At 44.9% G+C, this 21,378-nt stretch overlaps 2 protein-coding genes across 13 annotated transcripts in view; one reads left to right on the forward strand and one right to left on the reverse strand.

Moving 5' to 3' along the window:
• The first annotated feature begins 276 nt into the window (after nucleotides 1-276).
• Nucleotides 277-21,378, forward strand: part of IL19 (interleukin 19) — a 102,571-nt gene continuing 81,469 nt past the window's right edge. For 6 of the 12 annotated variants that reach the window (XR_015766523.1, XR_015766526.1, XR_015766527.1 and 3 more), the window contains exons 1-4: nucleotides 277-763; nucleotides 1,110-1,252; nucleotides 1,981-2,099; nucleotides 17,465-21,265. The gene's annotated coding sequence lies outside the window, so the exon portion shown is untranslated. Of the gene's footprint in view, nucleotides 764-1,109; nucleotides 1,253-1,980; nucleotides 2,100-2,805; nucleotides 4,776-10,906; nucleotides 11,804-12,501; nucleotides 13,457-17,464; nucleotides 21,266-21,378 lie in introns of those variants that run through there. The other 6 variants (XM_088017221.1, XM_088017220.1, XM_088017225.1 and 3 more) reach the window with 6 other exon arrangements.
• Nucleotides 10,359-14,777, reverse strand: IL10 (interleukin 10). The gene is made up of 5 exons (XM_028120121.2): nucleotides 14,598-14,777; nucleotides 13,728-13,787; nucleotides 13,310-13,462; nucleotides 12,254-12,319; nucleotides 10,359-11,185 (listed from the first exon to the last, which is right to left on the reverse strand). The coding sequence occupies exons 1-5, from the start codon at nucleotides 14,760-14,762 to the stop codon at nucleotides 11,093-11,095; spliced, it is 537 nt and encodes a 178-aa protein (XP_027975922.1). The 5' UTR covers nucleotides 14,763-14,777; the 3' UTR covers nucleotides 10,359-11,092.

Genomic DNA, 21,378 nt, shown 5'->3' on the forward strand with positions numbered 1-21,378 from the left:
CCTCTCCCTCAGCCTGCTGCTCCCCCTTCTTGTGCTCCCTCTCTCTCATTCTGTCAAGTAAATAAATAAATAAATAAATAAATAAATAAATAAATAAAAATCTTTAAAAATAAATAAAACAAGAACATTAAAAAAAAAGAAGAAGAAGAAGAAGAAGGGTATTTCTGGGTAGCCCTTCGGCCAACCTCTCCTCAATCTCATTGGCCAGGTTACATCACGAACACATTCCTAAGTCACTTGCTGGAGAGGGGAAACAGAATTACCTTGGGAGGGGCCCAGCTCCCATGAGGGGCATGGATGTGGGATATCTAAAGAAAATCAAGGTTCTTTCTCATGAGAGAAACGGAGAATGGCAGCCAAGAGTGGCTGCAACATTTCCTTCCTGGGGAGGATCCTAAATTCTTTAGGTATGATGGAGACAGAGGAGAGATGACTTGGTCCATCCCACCTGCCTTGCCTGAGCTGGGGTCCTTGTCAGGATGTGTTGCCTGGGCTAGGGTACCTGTGGTTGGTTCATCAATGGGGCCTGAGATTCTCACTGGAACAGTAGGTTGTGGGTTCAACCAAATGATCTTTAACACAACTCACAGTCCTCATTATGGGCCTGGTATTGTGCTAGGCTAGTAGAAGCGTGGTATCTCCTGTAATCCTCATCTCAAATCTGCAACTCCAGGACTATTATCTCTACCTTCATATGAAGAATTGAGACTAAGTAACTTATCCAAGGTCAACGGTGACTGGTAGAGTGGGGATTTGAAACCAGGTAAGTCTAAGGCTACATGTTTCTACCAGTGGTATCTCACTACCTCTTTCTTCCAGCTTCGAGTTTCCATGAATCTAAGAATAAAGCCTAGGAGTGTGATTTAAACCTGTGTTTCTCAAACTATTTTTGGTGAAGAACCAGATTTAAAAAAAAGAATTCCAATCCGTGGTGGATGAACATTTTCATAAAATATAATAAAAATAATTGCTAGGAAAATAAAATGAAAAAAAGTAAAAATATACAGAATACAAGCCCTTGTTTTCAATGACTCGATCTAACCAAAAAATACTCTATCAAATTGCTATAAAGTTTTTTAAACTTCGTTTCTGTGCTGCTCTCGTCACAGACTGGGAACGAACAGTTCGTGGACCAGCACTGGTCTTTAGGCCACACTGAGCGGCACTGATTTAGATGATTTTCTGCCCCCATCCTCCTCCCTAGACTACAACTCAGGATACTTGATGCTTGGATGTCTCAGCAGAAAGGAGGGTAAGAGAATTACTCATTATAATTATTGAGGCAGCTATCATAGGAAAAGTTCAGGTGGCACTGCTGTTTCCCCGGGGACCTCTAGTGTCACCAACAGATGTCTATTATACTCGGGGTAACACTTTCTTGATGGTGATTTTCTATCTTCCCGCTTTGTAAGAAAGAGATTGAGGATAACAGTAATGCAGTAGTCCCCTCTTATCTATGGGGGTTACATTCCAAGAGTCCCAGTGAGTGCCTGAAACGGTGGGTAGTCCCAAGCCCTATGTATACTATGTTTTTTCATATATATATATATACACACATATATATATACATATATATACATACCTTTGAAAAAGACTATATATTTTTTAAAGATTTATTTATTTATTTGGGAGAGAGAGCATGAGCAGGGGGAGTGGCAGAGAGAGGTAGAGAATCCTTAAGCAGACTCCCTGCTGAGTGTGGAGCCTGATGTGGGGCTCGATCCCAGGACACTGAGACCATGACCTGAACTGAAATCAAGAGTTGGACCCTTAACCAGCTGAGCCACCCAGGCACCCCAAGAAATGTAATTTATAAATTAGGCACAGTAAAAGATTAACAACAACAATAATAGAATAGAACAAGGATAACAATATACTGTGATAAAAGTTATATGAATGTGGTCTCTCTCAAAATATCTTGTTGTACCGTTCTTCTCGTAATGATGTGGGATGATGAAATGCCGACGTGATGAAATGAAGTGAGGGGAATGACATGGGTCTTGCGATGTGCACTCTGCTGCAATATGTCAGAAGGAGGATCATCTGCTCCAGTTCTATGGTTGACCATTTGTAACCGAAACTGGAAAGCACAACAGTGGGTAAGTGGGAATGGCTGTATGCAGAATAGAAGAGACTCAGGGGATAAAGAACCTGCATATCATAGGAAAGATCTGTTTGGAAATTTGCTGGAGGTTGCCAGTTGGATGTGTCATTGGATGATGATTCATGTTGGCAAAAATTACAAACTTCTTGAATTGAGTGACTCTAGGGTTATGTGTGGTTAATGTTTGGACATTTGTTATTTTCCTGATGTAAAAATGACTTCAATCTTTTAAGATATATTTACAACTATATAAGTCCTTCTATTTATTATGCAATTCCAAGCAGTCTATGTTAGGGAATCCTCCAAGAAATCTAGATCTGCACTCCTCTAAGATTTAGGAAATTTAAAATGATAAGTTGTCAAGTGTATGAAACTTTGAGAACTCCACATGTATGGGAATTAGAATACACCAGAAGCTCCAGGATGCTCAAACATCTACCTCTCCTTTTCATTCACAAATTATTTGAGCACCTACCCCATACCCTTTTTAACCCTGCCTTCCACTGGCCTTCCTTCTACTGCCACAAGCCTGATGGACTTCATTGCCCTCGTGGGTGACTTCTCCAAAGTGTGGCTTTTCAATTTCGTGACCTCCACATTGCTGATGACTTTTCCCTCTGCCTTTGCTCAGCCATCTGCTCCAATGGTTATAGCTTGGAATTCATCGTCCTTCAAAACTGCTCACCTCCAAAATATCTTCATTCAGTCTTTTCTCTCTCTGGTCACCACCTCCTCTCCTTGGTGATTCAGGTCTTACCACCACAACTGTTCCTCAACTACATCAGAACCTCCAGTCCATTGGCTTAACGACACTACCCCTTTTCATCAGCTCCCTCTTGTCTGCATTTCCTTCATTATTCAACGTTGAATCCTGGGTGCATTTTTCCCCAGTCAAGCTCTTACTTATACTCTCAACTTCCTCTCCTTCTTGTCCTTTTGTTATATTCATGGGGCAAAAACAATTCTGGTGTGTTTACTCCAGGCTGCCAGGAGAATCCTGAGAAAAAGCGTGCAATCTGGCAAACTTCAATTCATGATTACCTATCTCAACTGGGCTCAACCCTGCCTGGAATTCTGCCATGTTTCTTTAGAGTCATTTGCTTTCCACACATCTGCAAGTACCACTTCAAATCTTTCTTTCTCTCCTCAAACCTTCTTGCATTCTCTCTCTTATTCACTCTTTTCAGAGAAAATAGAAACCATCTGATGAAACGACCTCAACTTCCTGCCAACAAATCTTCAAACCAACTTGCTTTTGTACCCACTGTCTCTACTTCCTTCCTGTTATTATTCAATGAAGGTGTTCCTCCTCATCTCAAAGGTCATCCTTTCCTCTACCTGCATCCTACCCCCTCCTGCCTTCTGAGGAACTGTCTTCATCAGTTCTAGCTCATTCATCTATCTTAACTTCTTTCTCTCCTCTGTTGGCCCAATGTCCTGTCATCTCCACTTGTCCTCCACTTTTTCACTTCCCTTTTACTGTGCAATCTCACCAATCTCCATCCCCTGCAAATCCCCTGCACTCTTCTTTTCTTTTCCCCCTGCACTCTTCTTGATAAAGTCATCAGTGCCCCCACTTGCTACATCCCGTAGAAGCTCTTTTGTCTTGATCTTACTTGACCTCCCAATAGTGTTTGATTTAGTTGACCATTCCCTCTTTCCGGAAATGGTGGCTTTCCTTGTTCTCAGGGATGCCACTCTCTCCTGGTATTTCTTCCTACCACTCAGGCCATTCTTTACAAGTTCCTTTGTCAGGTTCTCTTGCTCTGACTTATAAATATCTGGGTTCTCCAGGGCTTGGTTCTGGGCTCTTTTCTCATTCAACACTCTTACCCTTGGTGATTTTCTCCACTCCCATGATTTCACTCACCATCGCTATAGCAATGACACCCACATATTTATCTTCAGACTACATCTCTTAAGTCCAGCTGACCATTATAGAAAAACTCACTCCAAGTCTCAGAGGCACCTCCAACTCAGTAGGGCCAATGTAGAATATATCACCTTCCCTTCCAAACCTTCTTCTCTACCCAGTTCAGGCTAGATCAGAGGGCTTTTTGGCCATCGCCTGCTGTAACCACACTCATCTAAGTAGTTGCTGAATATTTGAAAACTTGCACTTCTCTCAAATCCTATTTATTACCACCTTAGTCCATACTACAATTTCCTCTTACCTGAATTAGAAGCAAATGGACCCTATAAGGTCTCATTCAGAAGATGTAGATTCTCCTCTTAATAACCTTCGATTACTTCTCTTTGCCCTTAAAGTCTAAACATTTTGCCTCTGCCCATTTTTTCCAGTTCATGTTAAACTTCTCTCCCTCATGTATAATATGCCTCACTTGTCATGCGTCATCTTTTAGTTCCTTAAACAGTTTAAGTCCCTTCCTACTTCAGATACTCAGGATACAAGAGGAGATGGAGAAGCCAGAGGGTCCTGAATAGGGCCCAGGGTCCACCTATGTTGAGCATCAGTACAAATCTACCCTTGCTTCAGAGACGTTCCCTCCCCTCATGCTTTGCCATTCTAAGAGGTCTTTAAATATGTGGCTCTTTCTGCCTAAGGTTCTCATCATCTCCCTCTTCATTTGTCCAACTCCCACTCATTCTTCATGCCCAGCTGAATGTCACCTTCTTGTGGAAGGCCCCCCATCCCTACTCCGGAGTCCAGGTTAGTTGCTCCATTAAAACCTCTCACTTCTCATTTAGTAGTTTCACAATTATAATAATATTGTGTAGGTAACTTTGTAATGTCTTTTTTTGCCCCTATGGATTTAGCTGTTAAATCTATGAAGGCAGGTGCTATGTTTGCTTTATTCACTGTTTTCTCTCCAGCATCCAACATAGTACCTAGAGCATAATAGGTTCTGAGTGAATAAACGCACATCTCATAAAAACTCCGATTTGGGGCAGAGGCCAGGGAGAAGGCAATTTGCCTCTGTTTTGATTTGAGTCCCATCCTTGTTAGATATGAATGTAGAGATTATACTGAGAGGAGACATGATTAGTTATTTATGCTGCATACTAGTCATAGTTACTAATTTGGCTCTGGTAGAAGTATGATAGGGTTCAGCTGGGGAAATAACACCTGCTTCTTCTAAATAATCCAGAAAGACTTCAAATAGGCATGAGATTCTGAGTTGCATATTGGACAAACTATGGGCTCCATTATGCGATGACTTCTTGACTTTGGGAAAAAAAATGTATTTTTTTTTTTTTGAATAATGGTAAGGGAAGAAGCAGTGTGGTAGACTGTCTCATTTTCTGGGTTGCTAACAGGTAGTAACAATGATAGAAAATGAGCATATATGAACAAAGCCCAGTGTTGTAATCAATAAAAACTTCCTACATAGTTAACCTAATATTTATTTAATGGTATGTGTAACTATTATTGCTCGGGATGATAGTTAGTCACCTCTGTTAAGCTTCTGTTCAGTGAACTAATGCAACTTTAATAGCTACAATTCATATATATATGAATTATATAATTCATAAATATATATATTTACTTCATCAAGCCAAGTATTCCTTCAGGCACTCAAAAAAATGTCATTTCCTTTCTGTCTTTCCCAAATGTAGGGATGGCCCATTTTCTCTTTCCATCCAGAAATGGTGGGTTGAGAGCAGAAAATAGTATAAGGAAAGGTCCAGGTTTAGTGATGGACACACAAAGAGTGTCCAGCTGGTTTTTATGGTGTTAGCACTGATCTTACCATGTGGTCTCATGTGAGCATTTTCCAAATGTCTAAGGGAAGAGCCACTTTTACTAAGCATTTCCTCTGTGCTTTACATGTATCCATGCCTTTATTTCTTATGACAACAACACCTTGAAGGAAGAATTATTCTCTCCATGTTACAGAGGATACTGAGGTAGGCGTTGTTTCAAAGTCATGAAGCTTGGATCCAAAGTTTGGCAGACTCCAGTGGCTGTGCACATCATCTCTGTGCTGTGGAGTAAGAAACAAGCTGTGTTACTTTTCCTTGGGTCTTTTATCTCCTCCATATCCTCTCCAGACAGAGGGTCAAGGAGGCTTCTGGAAGCTCAGGGCTCTGTGGCTGCTCAGCCCTGCTGGGAGATGGGGGCTGTTGATAGTTACCAATGACTGGGAATCCATCTGGAAAATTCCCAGTGCAGACTCTGTGGACAGGAATGTGTCCCAGAAGAGGGTTCAAATGGGAACAGGCCTGGCTGACGGAGGAATCAGATGCTGGAATTAGGACGTATGGGCTCAATGGGCACTTCAAGGTCATCTCATTTAGTGGTTTTGAAGCTTTTGACCATAAAGGACTGCTGCTATTAATTTTCCCCAGAGACTCTCTGTTTTAAAATATTTCAGCTGGTTAAAAAAAAAATTCAAGAAATAATTCCATTTTCTGTTTTCATTGGTCAAAAATATCATAGATGACTAGCAAACAGAGCTTCTGGCCATCAGGAGGCGACCAGTCTTTCCATACAAAGTGGCTATTACTCCAGCCAAGGACATAGAAGTGCTTTTTAGTGAGCCTGCACACACTTAGGGGAGGCGGGGGTGGCAAATGTACAATTTCGTTAGGCTTTTTCAAGTTTTGGAAATTGTTCAAAGACAGTCTCTCCACGATGAGTGCTTTTGGGAATGTGCATGCATCTAGTGCTCCCAGTTGGAAACCATGGGTCTAGATGTATTTCTTTGTTTTATCATCAAAGAAACTAAGGCCCAGACAGGGTAAGTAAAATTTCCAAAGTCACCAAGTGAGTTAGTGTGTAAAAGGAGGATTAAATAATGGAACACACATGTCACCTGGACCCACTAACCACTCCAAGGTGAAGTTGACTGGTTCATTTTGTAGCCAGTTCTGCAACTTATGGAAGTTCAAAGATTGTTCTGCCATTTTAAATTCTGAGCGTTTGTTCTTATGATCCAGTTCCTATTTCCTTGGAGTGTTGTGTCTGCTTCTCCCTAAATCACCCCAGGCCTAAAGCTGGTCTTCATGTTCCACAATTAAATCCACTCCTATAAGTGTTTTGAGGGGTCAACATGCTATAGAGTGGGTAGCTTCTGCTCTCAAGCCAATTCTCTTTCCTCTTTTTTTCCATCTTTGATATCATCCCCTTCCTTCCAGTTGGTGCCTTCCCGAACCTTTTGATCCGTCTGATTTCCGTCAGTGGCTAGGTAGGGTGACCACATTATCATCACAGATTTTAGGAGCTTCTCTCACTGGTCCCACCCTCCTCACCTCAGCAGCTAGGACGACAAACAGAGACTCTCATTCTTCACTGCTATCTAAATTGTGGTGTGAGGAGGAGAGGAACATGGGAGATGAGGTGGTTGATCTTCTTACAGAATAAAGGCTTGTTGCCAAAAATCAATCAATCAATCAATCAATCCATCCTTATCTAAACCTCATCTCTATATTTCCAATCCAAAACACATATGTACCTTCACACCTGACATTATATTTGACCCTTATATCAAGTCTGGTCTATCAGTCAGCTCAGGCTGCCATAACAAATTACCATAAATTGCATGACTTAAACAAAAGAAATCTATTTCTCATAGTTCTGGAGGCTGGAAGTCCAAGATCAAGGTGCCAACATGGTAGGTTTCATTCTGAGGCCTCTTCCCTTGGCTTGTAGCAACTGCCATCTTTCTGTGTGTGCTCAATAAGATCTTTTTATTATGCACATGTGGAAAGAGAGAGAGTGAGAGCTCTTTGGTGTCTCTTCTTATAAAGGCACTAATCCTATCATGATGGCCCCATCCTCATGACGTCATCCAACCCAAATTATCTCCCAAAGGCCCCATCTCCAAATATCATCACAGTGAGTGTTGGGACTTCAACAATGCATTTTGAGGAAACACAAACATTCAGTAGATAACACCTGGGAAAAAAGTTTTTGCTAGTTTTCCAGATGCGAAACTGAGGCTCATAGAGGTAAATATATTAGAGTGACTCCACAGGGGAGAGAACTGGAGGAGGGTAGTGTCCATGGTGATGGCCTCTCCATGCACCCTAATACTTACCCAACTCATCTCCTTGTCCCCCCCAACCCAGGAGCCTGATGTGCCATTCGAGCACAGAGCTATTTTTTCTAAATTCTTAGAAGGGTGTAGTAGTTTAAAAACATGTCCACAAATTCTTTGAGATGCCTCCTTTCAAAAGGTGGAATCTAATTTGTTTCCCTTTCAATATGGGCTATACTTGCCAACTCACTTCTAACAAACAGAATGTGCCAGGAGTGTGGTGTGAGATTTCCGAAGTTAGGTAGAAAAGACACCGTGACTTCCTCCTTGCTCTCTCCCAGATCATTGACTCTGGGGAAGACAGCCACTGTGTGGTGAAGACATTCAAGAAGCCCTACAGAAAGGCCCATGTAGCAAGGAACCAAGGCCACCTGCCAATAGCCAGTGTGGAACCAAGGCCACCTGCCAACAGCCATGTTAAGTGTGACATCTTGGATGTGATTTGTCCAACCCCAGCCAGGCTTCAGATGACTGCAGCCCTGGTTGTCATTTTGCCTGCAACCCCCTCAGAGACCCTGAACCAGGACCCCTAGTTGCCACTCTCAGATTCTGGACCTACACAAAAAGACAAAAAAAAAAAAATGTGTTTTGCTTTAAGCTGCTAAATTTTGGAGACATCAATAGATAATTAATACAAAAGGAAAGGCATTTTATACTTTTCTCAGTTCTCCAGTCTCTGTATAACCCATGTGGCCAGGCCATACCAACATGTCTGAGCATCTGTTTCCTCTTACAGAAGATTGCAATAATAATCCCACACACATGCCCGATACGTACATAACTAGCACCAACTGGCTCAAAATAAGTGCTCGATGAATTGTGACTGTTGTCAATATCTCATCAGCTGTGTGGCTTCTCTAGGTGAGTTGCTGTGTCTGGGTTTCAGATGCCCACTTCCCTCACATGAGGTGCCAACCTCAACCTTAAGTTAGTGCGCATTGCCTAGCAGAGAGCCCTAGCTGCCTAAACCTCACGGCTTCTCCAGTTCAGTATAGACAGACGGCCTTGGCGTAGAGCCTCACTCCTCTCTCTTGGTTTTCTGCTAGCCTCCATTCTTAACCTTAACCTTTCATCTCAGAATTTCAGCTTTGATGCTTCCCACTTCCTTCCTATGGTTACTTTAACTGAAGTGAGTCAGGTCTTACTGAAAAACTGCCCACAGCCAGTTAGCCCCCCTCCTCCCCCGGACCAGGGCTGCCTGGGCAGACTGTGAGGGTGATCAGTGTTACTCAGACCACTGTTTCCCTCTCTCTTCTCCAAGTCACGGGGCTTTGAATAGGGCTTCCCCAGCCACCGTGCCCCTCCCAACAGACCGCAGTCAGAAGCCAATCTCACATTAGTCTGGTGGTTGAAGGAGGGAACAGAAGGGACGGTAGTGCCTTGAATCCTTGGGTATTCTATCAAGTGGGCTGATCTGCTTATATTCTACTCTGTTTGTGGGCCTCTGATCTTAACTCAAGGAGGACTTGGTAGGTTGTGCATACCAATAACAACCAAACGTGTATAGGGACCATCTCTTAGTGCCAGGAGCCATGTTAGCTCTTTGTCCGAATTTTCACAACAACCCGGGTAGGTTAGTATTCACCCAGACCTTTGGGCCTTTGAAGAAGCAAAACCAAGTGGAACAGAACAAAACAAGCAAACAAGCAAGCAAACAAACAAAAAACCCAAAACAAAACCAAACCCCTAGAAAACAAAGACAAAAAACACTAAAAAAGTCATCTGCTTATCTTTCTAATTTTGGTATCTATAGAATGTCATCCTTAGTCTTGAAAATCAGCATGATCTTTAAGAGTTTAAGGATAATTTCTTAAAGGACTGAGTTTATAGGAAGACAACGGCAGTTTTTGCTATTGGTTTTTTTCCTCTGATCAGATTTGGAACTTACCTCCTCTTTGGGAAAGGATAGCTGGCTTGCTTTCTCTGGAATGCAGAATTCATTTATCTACTCTCGTCTATCTTGGAAATGTTGAGGGAATCATTTTATTTTATTTTATCTTATTTTATTAAATATTTTATTTATTTATTTGTCAGAGAGAGAGAGAGAGAGAGATATTGAGATAGAGCATGAGTGGGGGGAGAGGCAGAGGAAGAAGCAGGCTCCATGCTGAGGAAAGAGCCCGAAGTGGGACTCAAGCCCCGGACCCTGGGAACATGACCTGAGTTGAAGGGAGACACTTAACTGACTGAGCCACCCAGGTGTCCCTGAGGGAATAATTTTAGTCAAACAGAAGTCAACTGACACCATAACATGATTTTAATGATTCACATATTTATTAAAAATTAAAATCTGCTATGAAAACAGACAAACAATGTAACATTCCCAGAGGAATTGAATTGCTTCTAGTTAAAACTAAGTTCTATTAGAACCAACTTTAGGTTGTTATAAATAACAAGCAGGCCACAGCTTTCAAGAATGAATTGGTTGGGGAACGAGGTCAAGGGAATTCCTCTGAGCCACTGGAATACTAAGTATCAAAGGGGCTCCCTAGTTTCTCTTCCTAAGAGGGTAAGAGTTTTTTAACACTCTAGGAGCCCCAGGCCCAGGGACAAGAGAAATTATAGGGAGGTCAGGGAAACAGCTCAACAGCTATCCAGTACAGTCAGGCTTGGAATGGAAGCTTCAGTATTCCCCTCCAAGAAACATTTTTTTCCTTATATAACTTACAATTTCTCTTAAAATACTCAAATACCACAGGGTATCACCCTATGAAAACAGCTTACACACAGGTGAAAAAAATAAATATTGAAAAAGATTATAATATTGGGCTTCTTTCTAAATAGTTCACAGAGAAGCTCAGTAAATAAATACAAATGGGAGTTGAGGTATCAGAGGTAATAAATATTCTAAGAGAGAGGTACAGCAGGGTTCTCCACGGAGTTGTTCAGCTCTCCTACATCCCTGGATGGGATTTTGCAGATCTCCAATTTATGTCCTAGAGTTGAGAAGAGTTGCCATCCTGGATGTTTTGTTCCCCAGCCTGTTTCAGATTTTCATCCTCATTGTCATGTAGGTTTCTATGTAGTTGATGAAGATGTCAAACTCACTCATGGCTTTGTAGACACCTCTCTCTTGGAGCTGTGTAGGGAGATAAGAAATGTTTAGTGAAAGCCCCATCTAAGTGAGTAAATGGGTCCCTGGCATGGATGGGTATGACTCTGGGGCCCAGGTGCCATACTTGCTCTCGTAAGTCAGGAGGTGAAGGATAGGCTCTAGGAAGCTTAGGGTATGCCCGGTGCCTTGGGAAGGGCTATGCATTGGTCTAAAGCATGGCTAGCAAGTAACAAGAGGAACATTCGCTTTTTTAAAGCACAGTCTACAAAATGATGCCTTAACAATTTTAAAGGTCATGTGCTCACATGACGCTTATTCAGAATTTGGAGAGAAGATGTTAGAGGAACTGCTTTGAAAGCAAGTCAGTAAGAGGAGAAAAGGGAGCCCTTTTATGTGGATGCCCTCCCACCAATGGATGGAACAGGCCCTGCCCTGCTCCTCAGGACTACTGTCAGGGGGTTTATGGCTCCTGACATTGGAAACCTGCCCAGGGTCTGTCTGCAGCCCACGAAGAGGACATAGACCACATGGCTTCTGGGAAATGGGGTCGAGCAGTTCACGGGCAGTTGGAAGCATGAAACCCCACTGGATCTGAGAGCTGACATTCTGAGGCACTTGGCAGGTGTGAATGGCAGCTAGAAAGTGAGTATGGACTGACTCTAGATTAATGAGAATTCTGCTTCCTGCTCAGAGTTCTGGGGAGTTCCGGCTGAACCCCTGGGTGTGTTTGTGTGTGCGCATTCACGTGTTGGCTTCCTGCACGTGTGGCTTTAGTCTAGATTCCCAACAAGCTACTTTCTGTTTCCTTTGTCACTCTCCCCAGCATCTAGCTCACTGCGTTCAGAGGCTGGCTGACTGGCTCAACCCACAGGCCTGCAAAGGTGGGGAACAGTCATTTAGAAACCCCCAAAGACACTTCACAGAAAACAAATATAAGCGAGGCAGCAGCTCCTCACTGGCTGAGGAGGTCACACCATCTGTCGGGTTCCCACACCCCCTTCAAGAGAATGACGGGGCCTGCTTAGCACCTGCCAACTTGGGGAGTGGGTAGAGGTCATGGTCCCCAAGCCCCTTCTACCACCATCCACTCACCTTACTAAAGGCATTCTTCACCTGCTCCACCGCCTTGCTCTTATTCTCACAGGGCAGAAAGCGATGCTGTGGAGGACAAGAGAAAGTATTAATGCCATGGGCTCCCAGCTCCTGTGTCCACAGCACTTGGGGGACAAGCCAGTAGCATGAAGAAGGGGCCAGACTCATCTTGGATACCTAAGCCCCATAGCTTCTTCAGGAGAACTGAGCCCCACCTCACCCTTGCCCACTAGACAGGGACGAAACAGCCCAGGGAAATGAAAAGTGCTTCTCTAGGAGCCACTCCGAGGCGTTTGCAAAGCTTGCGTGAAAACCCAGGAGCTGGAGCTTGGAGCTTCCTCTCTGAACACCACAGTGCTGACAAGTGCTGAGCCAGCCATTCTGTCCTTCCCTGCTTCCCTGTCCTGTCTCTCTTCTTCAGGTTCAGCCACAGGGACCATTTCTAAGTCCCCGAGGAGTAGAGATGCAGTCTCAGTCATGCAGACCAAAACCTTTGCAGAGTCCCATCCTACAAACAGAGACCAACTGACTGATGCCCTGAGGAAACCAGTGGTGAGGGCAGTCAGAGAAATTTTTTCTCCTGGGGAATTGTTTAGAGACACTAGCCTGGGGGTGACTAGCTCCCTGGCTCTTCTAAAATGCCAAGGAAAGCCCTGTCAGTCAGTTGGGCCCCACTTAAGAGCTCTGCTTTCAAAAGGTAGAGAATGAGAGGTAAGTGGAGTTTCTTCTCCGAGGGACTCTGCCTCCTGGCCCGTTTGGCTGGGCCCGGGGTCGAGGTCCAAAGGGACGAGGGAGCCCAGACTGAAGCTCTGGGCCCCTTTCATAAAGAGAGAGGGGAGTAGTTAATAACCCACAAATGACTCACAAATAACAGGAAAGCTGTTTGCAAACATGTAAATGCCTAGCAGCCTCCCCCACTCCTTGCTCAGAGAGAAATGAGCAAGAGATGGAACTCTAGTGCCTTTCCGAGAGTCTCCTGCCAGTCTGTCTCTGCATCTGGGCAGGGGTTTCAGGAAGACCCTGAGAGCCACAAGGGAAAGAACTCAGCGCACTCACACAACGCCGCAGCCTCAGCCTGAGGGTCTTCAGCTTTTCCCCCAGGGAGTTCACGTGCTCCTTGATGTCTGGGTCGTGGTTCTCAGCCTGGGGCATCACCTCCTCCAGGTAGAACTGGATCATCTCCGACAAGGCTTGGCAACCCAGGTAACCCTAAGGGCAGGAGCCAGGGTTGGGGGGACAGTGACTGGGAGGAAGAGCTGCTGCCCTAGCTTGAGAGGACAGCTTTGTACCAGGGACCTTTCTTAACCAGCCACCTCTCTCCCCCCACCCCCCAGGACAGCCCTTTGGCTGTGTGCTGAGTTAAGATCTTTCCACTTCTCCTTTTCAAAGCAAAGAAGCAGAATTGCTCCCGGAGGCCTCCCTTCTCTGAGTCACGCTGCACCCTCTCCTCCCACATACCTCCTCAGGCTCTCACCTTAAAGTCCTCTAGCAAGGACCCGGTCAACAACATGTTGTCCAGCTTGTCCTTCATTTGCTGCAAGAAGAACAAAGGGAGAATGAACCTGACGTTTGAGGAAATGTCTCTCTGATGCCCTCTTATTTATAGAGCTTCTGATTTTTAATCAGTGAAGCCTGGCCCCAAAACGGAAAGGAGATTTTCAAAACAGGACATTCGGCAGTGCTGGAACCCTTAGTTCAATCAGGTCCTTTTCCTCAGGATCAAGTTATTTTAAAAAATTCGGCCAGATTTTGAAGCCACAGCAGATGCTTGACTCGGTCCTGGTCTCCTTTCTGCAGAGCCGAGCCAGGGTCGAAGGGTCCACCCTTGCCTACCCAACCCTTCGGGGCTCCTTGCTTGTCTTTCTCCCCACTGCGAACATCCAGTTGGAGCTTTGAAAGCTGTTTGGAGATGGGAAGCATCTCCTAAAGCAGGCTTCGCCCACGCCCCTTCCCCGCACAGCGCTTTCCCCAACCAGCAGGTTTCCAGTTTATGTTTTCCTGCCACAAGGGATGGGGAACAACACATCTTCATCTTCAGTCAGACCCTTTGTGATTTCCCCCAGCCAACTGAGCTCCAGTGGAATCTTTATAAAATTTTCTAAGCGTAGGAGTCCTAGTGCATTGACCTGTTAGGTGGCTTTTTCTGCACCTTTGCTGCATCACTGGGCTTAGCTTAACTCACTGAGCCTCTGGCTTGACCTGGGACTCTTAAATAACTTCACTTTGAAGGAAATGGATACTGGGGATGGAAGTGAACAAGAGGGAGGACTCTTAGAGGTCTAGCAGAATGCCTGGTGGAGGCAGTGCCAGCATGGAAGGAAAGACAGGAAGGCATCATACTCACAAAAAAAGTCTTCACCCTGCCGAAGGCAGCTCGGAGCTCTCGGAGCATGTGGGGCAGGCTGGCTGGGAAGTGGGTGCAGTTGTCCTCAGACAGGGCGCTCTGGTGTCGGCTGGCTCCTACCCCGACCAGGAGGACCAGGCAACACAGCAGCGATGGGCTGGGCATGCTGAAGCTCTGCCTTCTAGAGAGCAGGCCTTGTGGTTTGGTGTTGCAAGAGCAAGCCCCTGATGTGTAGACCTTCACCTACTGTGTCCCCCTTTTATATTGTGGGTGCAGTGAGGCCTCCCCATTCATAAAAAGCCACAGAGTCAGATTTCCTGGCAAGTGTTTTCTTCTGATTAACGCCCCTCCCTTCCCTAGACCTCTCCAACTTTGCATTCGTTGAACTTCTTAAAGTTGTTAATTTTTTGCGTTGTAAGCAAAAGGGATTGTTGAACAATGAACTTTTGCATTACAGCTATTTTAGGAAGAGCTACCTCTCTCTCTGTTTTAAAATAACTTTCCAGCTTTTCTTAATAAAAAAAAAAAGTTGATTTCCTGGGGTGAACAGCTGTTCTGTGCACAGAGGCCCATAGTTGTGGGTTCCATACGCGTGTTCCTAGGTCACAGTGACGTGGACAAATTGGCCATTCCAGAATGTACTGGAGTTGAGAAATAATTGGATCCCCTCCCCAACCTGGGTTGCATACCCAAGGCTTTTCCTTGCTGAATTGGGAAGAGCCTCAGTTTCCCCAAGTGAGAACCAGGATGAGCTTATCCTCAAAGATCCCTCTGGTTCTTTCATTTTATGTTCCAGGATGTCCTCTTGCAGAGGCCAGCTTCCCACAGGACAAGCAAGGCCATAGGAAGTACTCCAGGCTCCTTCTCTAACCCTGAGTTCATTTAAACTCTCAGATCCATGTCATTACCTCCTCGGCTGTCCCAGTACTTGGGGGAAGTTAGTAAGAGTAATCCACACCTACTGATAGCTTGGCACCTGCCAGTCACTGTGACCCCTATCATCTCCATTTTATAGCGAGTAAACTGAGGCACAGAGATATTAAGTAACCTGCATAAGGTTACTTGGGCGCTAAGTGAGAGAGTCAGACTTTGCACCCAGGCCTACCTGACACCAAGGCCATGCTCCTTACTCTACTACTCTACACTGTTTCCAGTGTGTGGAATGATAAGGTTGGATTGAAGAGTCCTTATGGTTTCTTTTAGTTGTGAGCTTCTATGGTTGGACACTTACACTTGAAAGGTGGGGGGTGGGGGGAAATAGAAATAACAAGAAAATTATGTCAGGATTCCAAGAAGTCTGGACAGCAGGCCCCTTTCTTTGCTCTTACCTGCCCCTTCCCCCTTCCAAAGAAGCCTTAGCCCTTGTCTTGGACTTGCACATGTGGATGTATGTGTGTTTGAGGGTGGGCAGGTAGGGGAGCCAGATGTAGGGAGGAAGGCTGCTCCACCTCCAATAAGGCCAGTCTGGAATGAGTCTGAGGGGAAAGAAATGACAGGGTCCAGCCCCAACCTGTGGATGTACCTTGTGGGTCAGGATCAGGGAGCTGTGGCCTCCCTTTCTAATAATTTGGGGAGTGTCAATGCAAAAACCTAAGAATAGTGAAGGGAGAAAAGAACATTTTCAAAACAAGAGTGAAGATAAGGCAGAAATTTTTGCTCCTGCTGATTCACACTGGGCTTAGGAGGACTGAATTTTGCTGCCAGGAAGCAGAGAAAAGAGCCGAGGAGCTGAGTTTTCACCACTTGTACCCTTCTCATTTCCTTTTGTCTCCTGGGTTTCCTGAGCTGTGCCTGCTTTAGCTCATAGAGCTGACTGCCTTTCTGAGTTGGGTGTTCTGGGTGTAGACTCTGCATGGAGGAGTCAGGCCAGGTAAAGCTCTGAGGCCCTTCTCCCTGACCCAGGCAGCACAGACCCCTCCTATATTTCTCTGCCACCATGCCCTGTAGTTGCCTCCACTACTAAACCCACAATCTGACATTGTTGTCATCTATATGCACACCTTGCCTCCCCCAGTCAGCTGGGAGCCCCCTGAAGTAGGATGTTATTTTATTATCCTTTGTGTACCTGGTCCATGGAAGAAGGTGCCAGCTATGCAACTTTCTCTTTTCTATGTTGGGGTGGGCATAGCACAGTGCATGATGAGCGTGTACCAGGGCTGGAGGAAGTAACCTGAAGGAGGCTGGTCTGAGCACAGGCAGGCATGCAGAAGGATAGGGAAGCAACTCAGGGAGGCAGGCCAGCATTTTCACAATTTCTTCTTATAATGTGAGATATATGTGCAAATGCACACATGCACATACACATATACACATGAGCAAGATGACAGGGGGGAGGTGGGCAAAAGCCATTTCTTTCTTTAATCCATAAGCCATTAGGTAGGGTTAGGTATGGGTTCTGGCTTCTTTGTTTTGGAACGTGAAGCCAATGACCTCAAGCCATTTGTTGAATAACTGATTTTTCCACCATGGATTTGAAATCACTGTCCTCTCTCATCTCAAAATTTCAGAATCTAAAGGATCAAAGATAACCATACAAAATTTCTGATGTACCTCCTTAAGTAACAAATGGAGATACCAGTAGCTTTCCTATCAACATATAGGATTGACATCAAGATGATAGAAGAAAATAGGGATGACTGTCTTGGGAAAAGCTAAGAGCCTCTGCTATTATATTGACAAAACAATAAGAATAAGAAAAATAAGCATCATTCTATTTCTCAAGTTCATTTGAAAAGTCATTACAATCCTTTCTGCAGAGCCGAGTCAGGCCTCCATGGCTCTTGGAGTATTTAAAATGTCCTCTGTCACAGGGTATTGGAAGAAGAAGGACTTTAACCATTATGTAATCCATACCTCTCATTTTACAGATGGGCAAACTGAGGCCCAGAGGAGAAAGTGATTTTCCAAGGCACATGAAATAGTTAATGGCAAAGGTGGAATCCACTGGGAAAAGTCCTAAACTCATAGTCACATCTGAGACATAAATGTCAACAGTCTGCATGTTATAGGAAGTTTGAGTTTGGGTTTTAGTACAAGGGAAGAGCCCTTGTCAGGGAGGAAGTGAGAGAATGGGCATCTATGGATGATGGAGTGTCAGTCTGGGCGCTGTTTGGTTCTGTGGATTTCAAGAAGACTCAAATGCCACTGACCACTGTAAGCTCCCTGAGGGCAAATAGCCTGAGTCCAATATTCCCTCAAGTTCAGATGCATAGCAGGGTCTAAAAAATGATCATTAAATTGAATCTAAATGACTTTTTCCAGTAAGGACTCTCTGGGGAATCAGAGGAAGGTTGTGGGAGAGGAAATACCTCCCCCTTTCCACCCCTGCTTCAGAATATTCCCGAATTTCTATATTCAGCTGCAAATAAAAGAAAATCTGACTAATCATGGCTTGAAAAAGGAAGGATATTATGTTTTTTGGTCTCACTTAAGCCTGAGGCTCATGTCATGTACAACACTCAGGTCCTCTAGAGCCTGCTTTTTCTTGCCTTCCTGCTCTCCTCTCTGTGGTTGCAAGATTCCAGGGAGAAGGGATGTGGGTAAAGTCCAAAGTCATGTCAACCCAGGAGATCCTAACAATCTTTCCAGAAAGCTCCCTCTGTGAGTTTCACTACTTTAGATGCAGAGGGGTCCAGCACTGCCAGTGTGTGTGTGTGCGCACATGCGTGAGCGTGAGCGCTGTGTAAATACATTTTGCGGGTCCCATCTAAGGGCACACGAACTCATAAGGAATCTTCTTCCAGCTACCCCTGCGCTCAGAAAAATGGCAGCCTTCCTGGCGTCATTGTTCTGCACCTGGCCAAAGTTCTACAGTTCAGACCCAAGAGGGCTCCATTGGAGCCACAAATGGAAGGCTAAGGAATGGGGGCTTGCTGGACTCAGGGTTCAACTAGCTTGCTTGGCAACAAGGGCCACTCAGGAGGGAACAGGCAGAGAAGGTGGGATGGTGCCCACCTGGGACAGACAAATGATAGCCTGACGGAGAATCCCCTTGGGCCTTGGCTTCTACTCACCCATTAGTTGTTATTATTTTAGGGCTGATAACGGGTGTTTCATTTCTTCTTGCTTGGAACATCTAGTATGTACAATGGTTTCCCCAGCTTGAAATTTCTAGTATTCCCTTGAATAACCTTCCTTAGCATCCTGGACAGAAGCTTCCTCAGCTGCTATGCTGCAACAGGCCTGGTCAACAGCACAGAGGCAGACAGCACAACCCCAAGTGTGGCTAGGTGGGGGCTTTGGGGCACAGGGTTCTGTGGCTCCGTCCGCCTCTGGGCTTCTCTGACTTTGGCCTTGTGGCCGCATTGCTTCAGAATATGGGCCAGGTGGATCAGAAGTTTCAAAGAGCCCAAGTAGGGGCCACCCCTAGGGCAAATCAAGCAAGAGTTATGCAAACTGGATTGGGCGCCTGTCCTAGGATCGTGGCCGGCAGACATTGCAAACCACAGCGGAAGGGCTGATCTTTGGACAGCCAACGTGGAATTCCCCTTTATGCAACTGGGGTGCCAAATCAAGCAATTTGGATTTTCCTTAGGGGACAGACACTGTGATCTGTGACTTCTCACATGAGAAATTTGGCGTATAGGGGCCAGGACAGACCAGGTGTTGGAGCCTTTGCCACCCAGAGGACACAGCTGTTTCTGCTCTGCCTGCGTGACTACCTAGAATAACTAGTGTAGTTAATAGAGTACTAGCGTAGTTATTATCAGTACTAGTGTGGAATAGCTGTGCAGTTGCACAGGGTCCCATACTTAGAAGGGCTCTTGCTCAGCTGTTCCTGCCTTGAGTTTCTTAGTAATTGTTGAACAAATGGCCCCACATTTTCATTTTGCACTGGCCCCCAATTTATGTAGTTGGTTCTGTAGAGGAGGCTGAAGTCATCTCCATTCTCTGGGTCTCACCTTCACCTAGTGTTCCCTAATGCAGTAAATGATGTGACCATCTAACCCAACATACAAGCCAGAAACCTAAAAGTAACTTGCTGGTTCCTCCCTCTCCCTTGCCAACCGTGACCAATCTATTACCAGGTGCTCCCGATTTTTCTCTCTTCTTCTTCTTCTTCTTTTTTTTTGAGATTGTATTTATTTGAGAGAGTGAGTGAGAGAGAGCACAAGCAGGGGGAGGATCAGAGGGAGAGGGAGAAACAGAGGAAGGGGGAGAAGCAGACTCTCCCTGAGCAGGGGTCCCAACACGGGGCTCGATCCCGGCCTCAATCCTGGGACTTTAGGGTCATGACCTGAGCCAAAAGCAGACGCTTAACCGACTGAGCCATCCAGGCATCCCCTGGGTGCTCCTGATTTTTCTTCACAAACATCTTCCTAATCTGCTTACTTTTCTCCAATTCCTTCATCATCAGCAACAACCATCTGATTCAAACTACCATCTTATCTCTACTGGGCTCTAAGATAAAGGCCTAATTGATATTCTTTTTTTTAAATATTTTATTTATTTATTTGACAGAGAGAGACGCGCGAGAGAGGGAACACAAGCAGGGGGAATGGGAGAGGGAGAAGCAGCCTTCCCACTGAGCAGGGAGCCTGATGTGGGGCTCGATCCCAGGACGCTGGGATCATGACCCACGCCAAAGGCAGATGCTTAACGACTGAGCCACCCAGGCGCCCCCTAATTGATATTCTAATATCCATTTTCCAAACTGTTCTCCACTTTGTAGGTAGCATGATTATTTGCAAACAACAATCTGATCATGACTCTTCTGTTTAAACCCTTCAGTGGCTTCCCACTTTCTCTTTCTTGGTAAAGCAAAGGTCCATATTCTTCATACTGTCTGTGACTCCTTTTTCATCTGACCCTTCTTCTGCCTCCACTTTCAGCACTCCTCACTTCCCTTCCTCTTTTTGTTTTCAAATAATCCAGGCTTTCTCTCTTACTACAGGGCCTTTGCACATGCAGTTCCCCCTTTCTGGATTGTTCTTCCCCTTCTCTTCATCCTTCAGTTCTCAGCTCTGAGGTTACTTCCACAAATTCCTTCCTCCTTATTCCCGGTTAGATCTTCTGGGTATATCTTCTCCAAACACCTTGCTCCTTTCCTTTATAGTACTTATGCCAGTTTATAATTATACTTGTGGCTTTGCAGCCATTTGATTGAGCTCCAGCCTTTTGCCATTAGACAGTCCTCCACAGGGCAGGGCCCTCTCTGTTTTTGATCATCATTGTTTGCCTAGTACTTAGCACGATTCTGGGCACGTCCAAAGTCCTTGGTAAGTATTTGTTGATTGAGTGATTGAGTATGTGCTTCCTAAACTTTTTGTAGCTATAACTGGCTTCATTTGTCTTCCATCCCATAGAAAGTAGAGGATGAATTCACTTAGGGGAAGAGCTACCCTCACAAACTATATGCCTGTTCGCATTTAGCTTTTCCATTTATTAAAAATCAATCTCACTACCAATCAACACTCTTCCAGGCAAGTGTGAACCAAATCCCCCATGGCTCTTGGACTATTTAAAATGTCCTCTGTCACAGGGTATCAGAAGAAGAAAGACTTTAACCATTATGTAATCCATACCTCTCATTTTACAGATGGGCAAACTGAGGCCCAGAGGAGAAAGTGATTTTCCAAGGCACATGAAATAGTTAATGGCAAAGGTGGAATCTGAAGTCAATTCTCTCTGTTATTCTTCTCAAATCAGCACCTAATTCCTTGACTCAGGTGAGTATTAAATCACTCTGAATTCTCATGGCCAACACCAACAACTAGAGGGCGCTAAGATGTGAGCAGTGTGTGGCGTTATAATGGTGAGAAGTTGAAAGTTGTGGAAATAA

This window comes from Eumetopias jubatus, unplaced genomic scaffold (genome assembly GCF_037043125.1).
Source record: "Eumetopias jubatus isolate StellerSeaLion01/CBP00866 unplaced genomic scaffold, mEumJub1_p1.0 scaffold_12, whole genome shotgun sequence".
Classification (NCBI taxonomy): domain Eukaryota; kingdom Metazoa; phylum Chordata; class Mammalia; order Carnivora; family Otariidae; genus Eumetopias; species Eumetopias jubatus.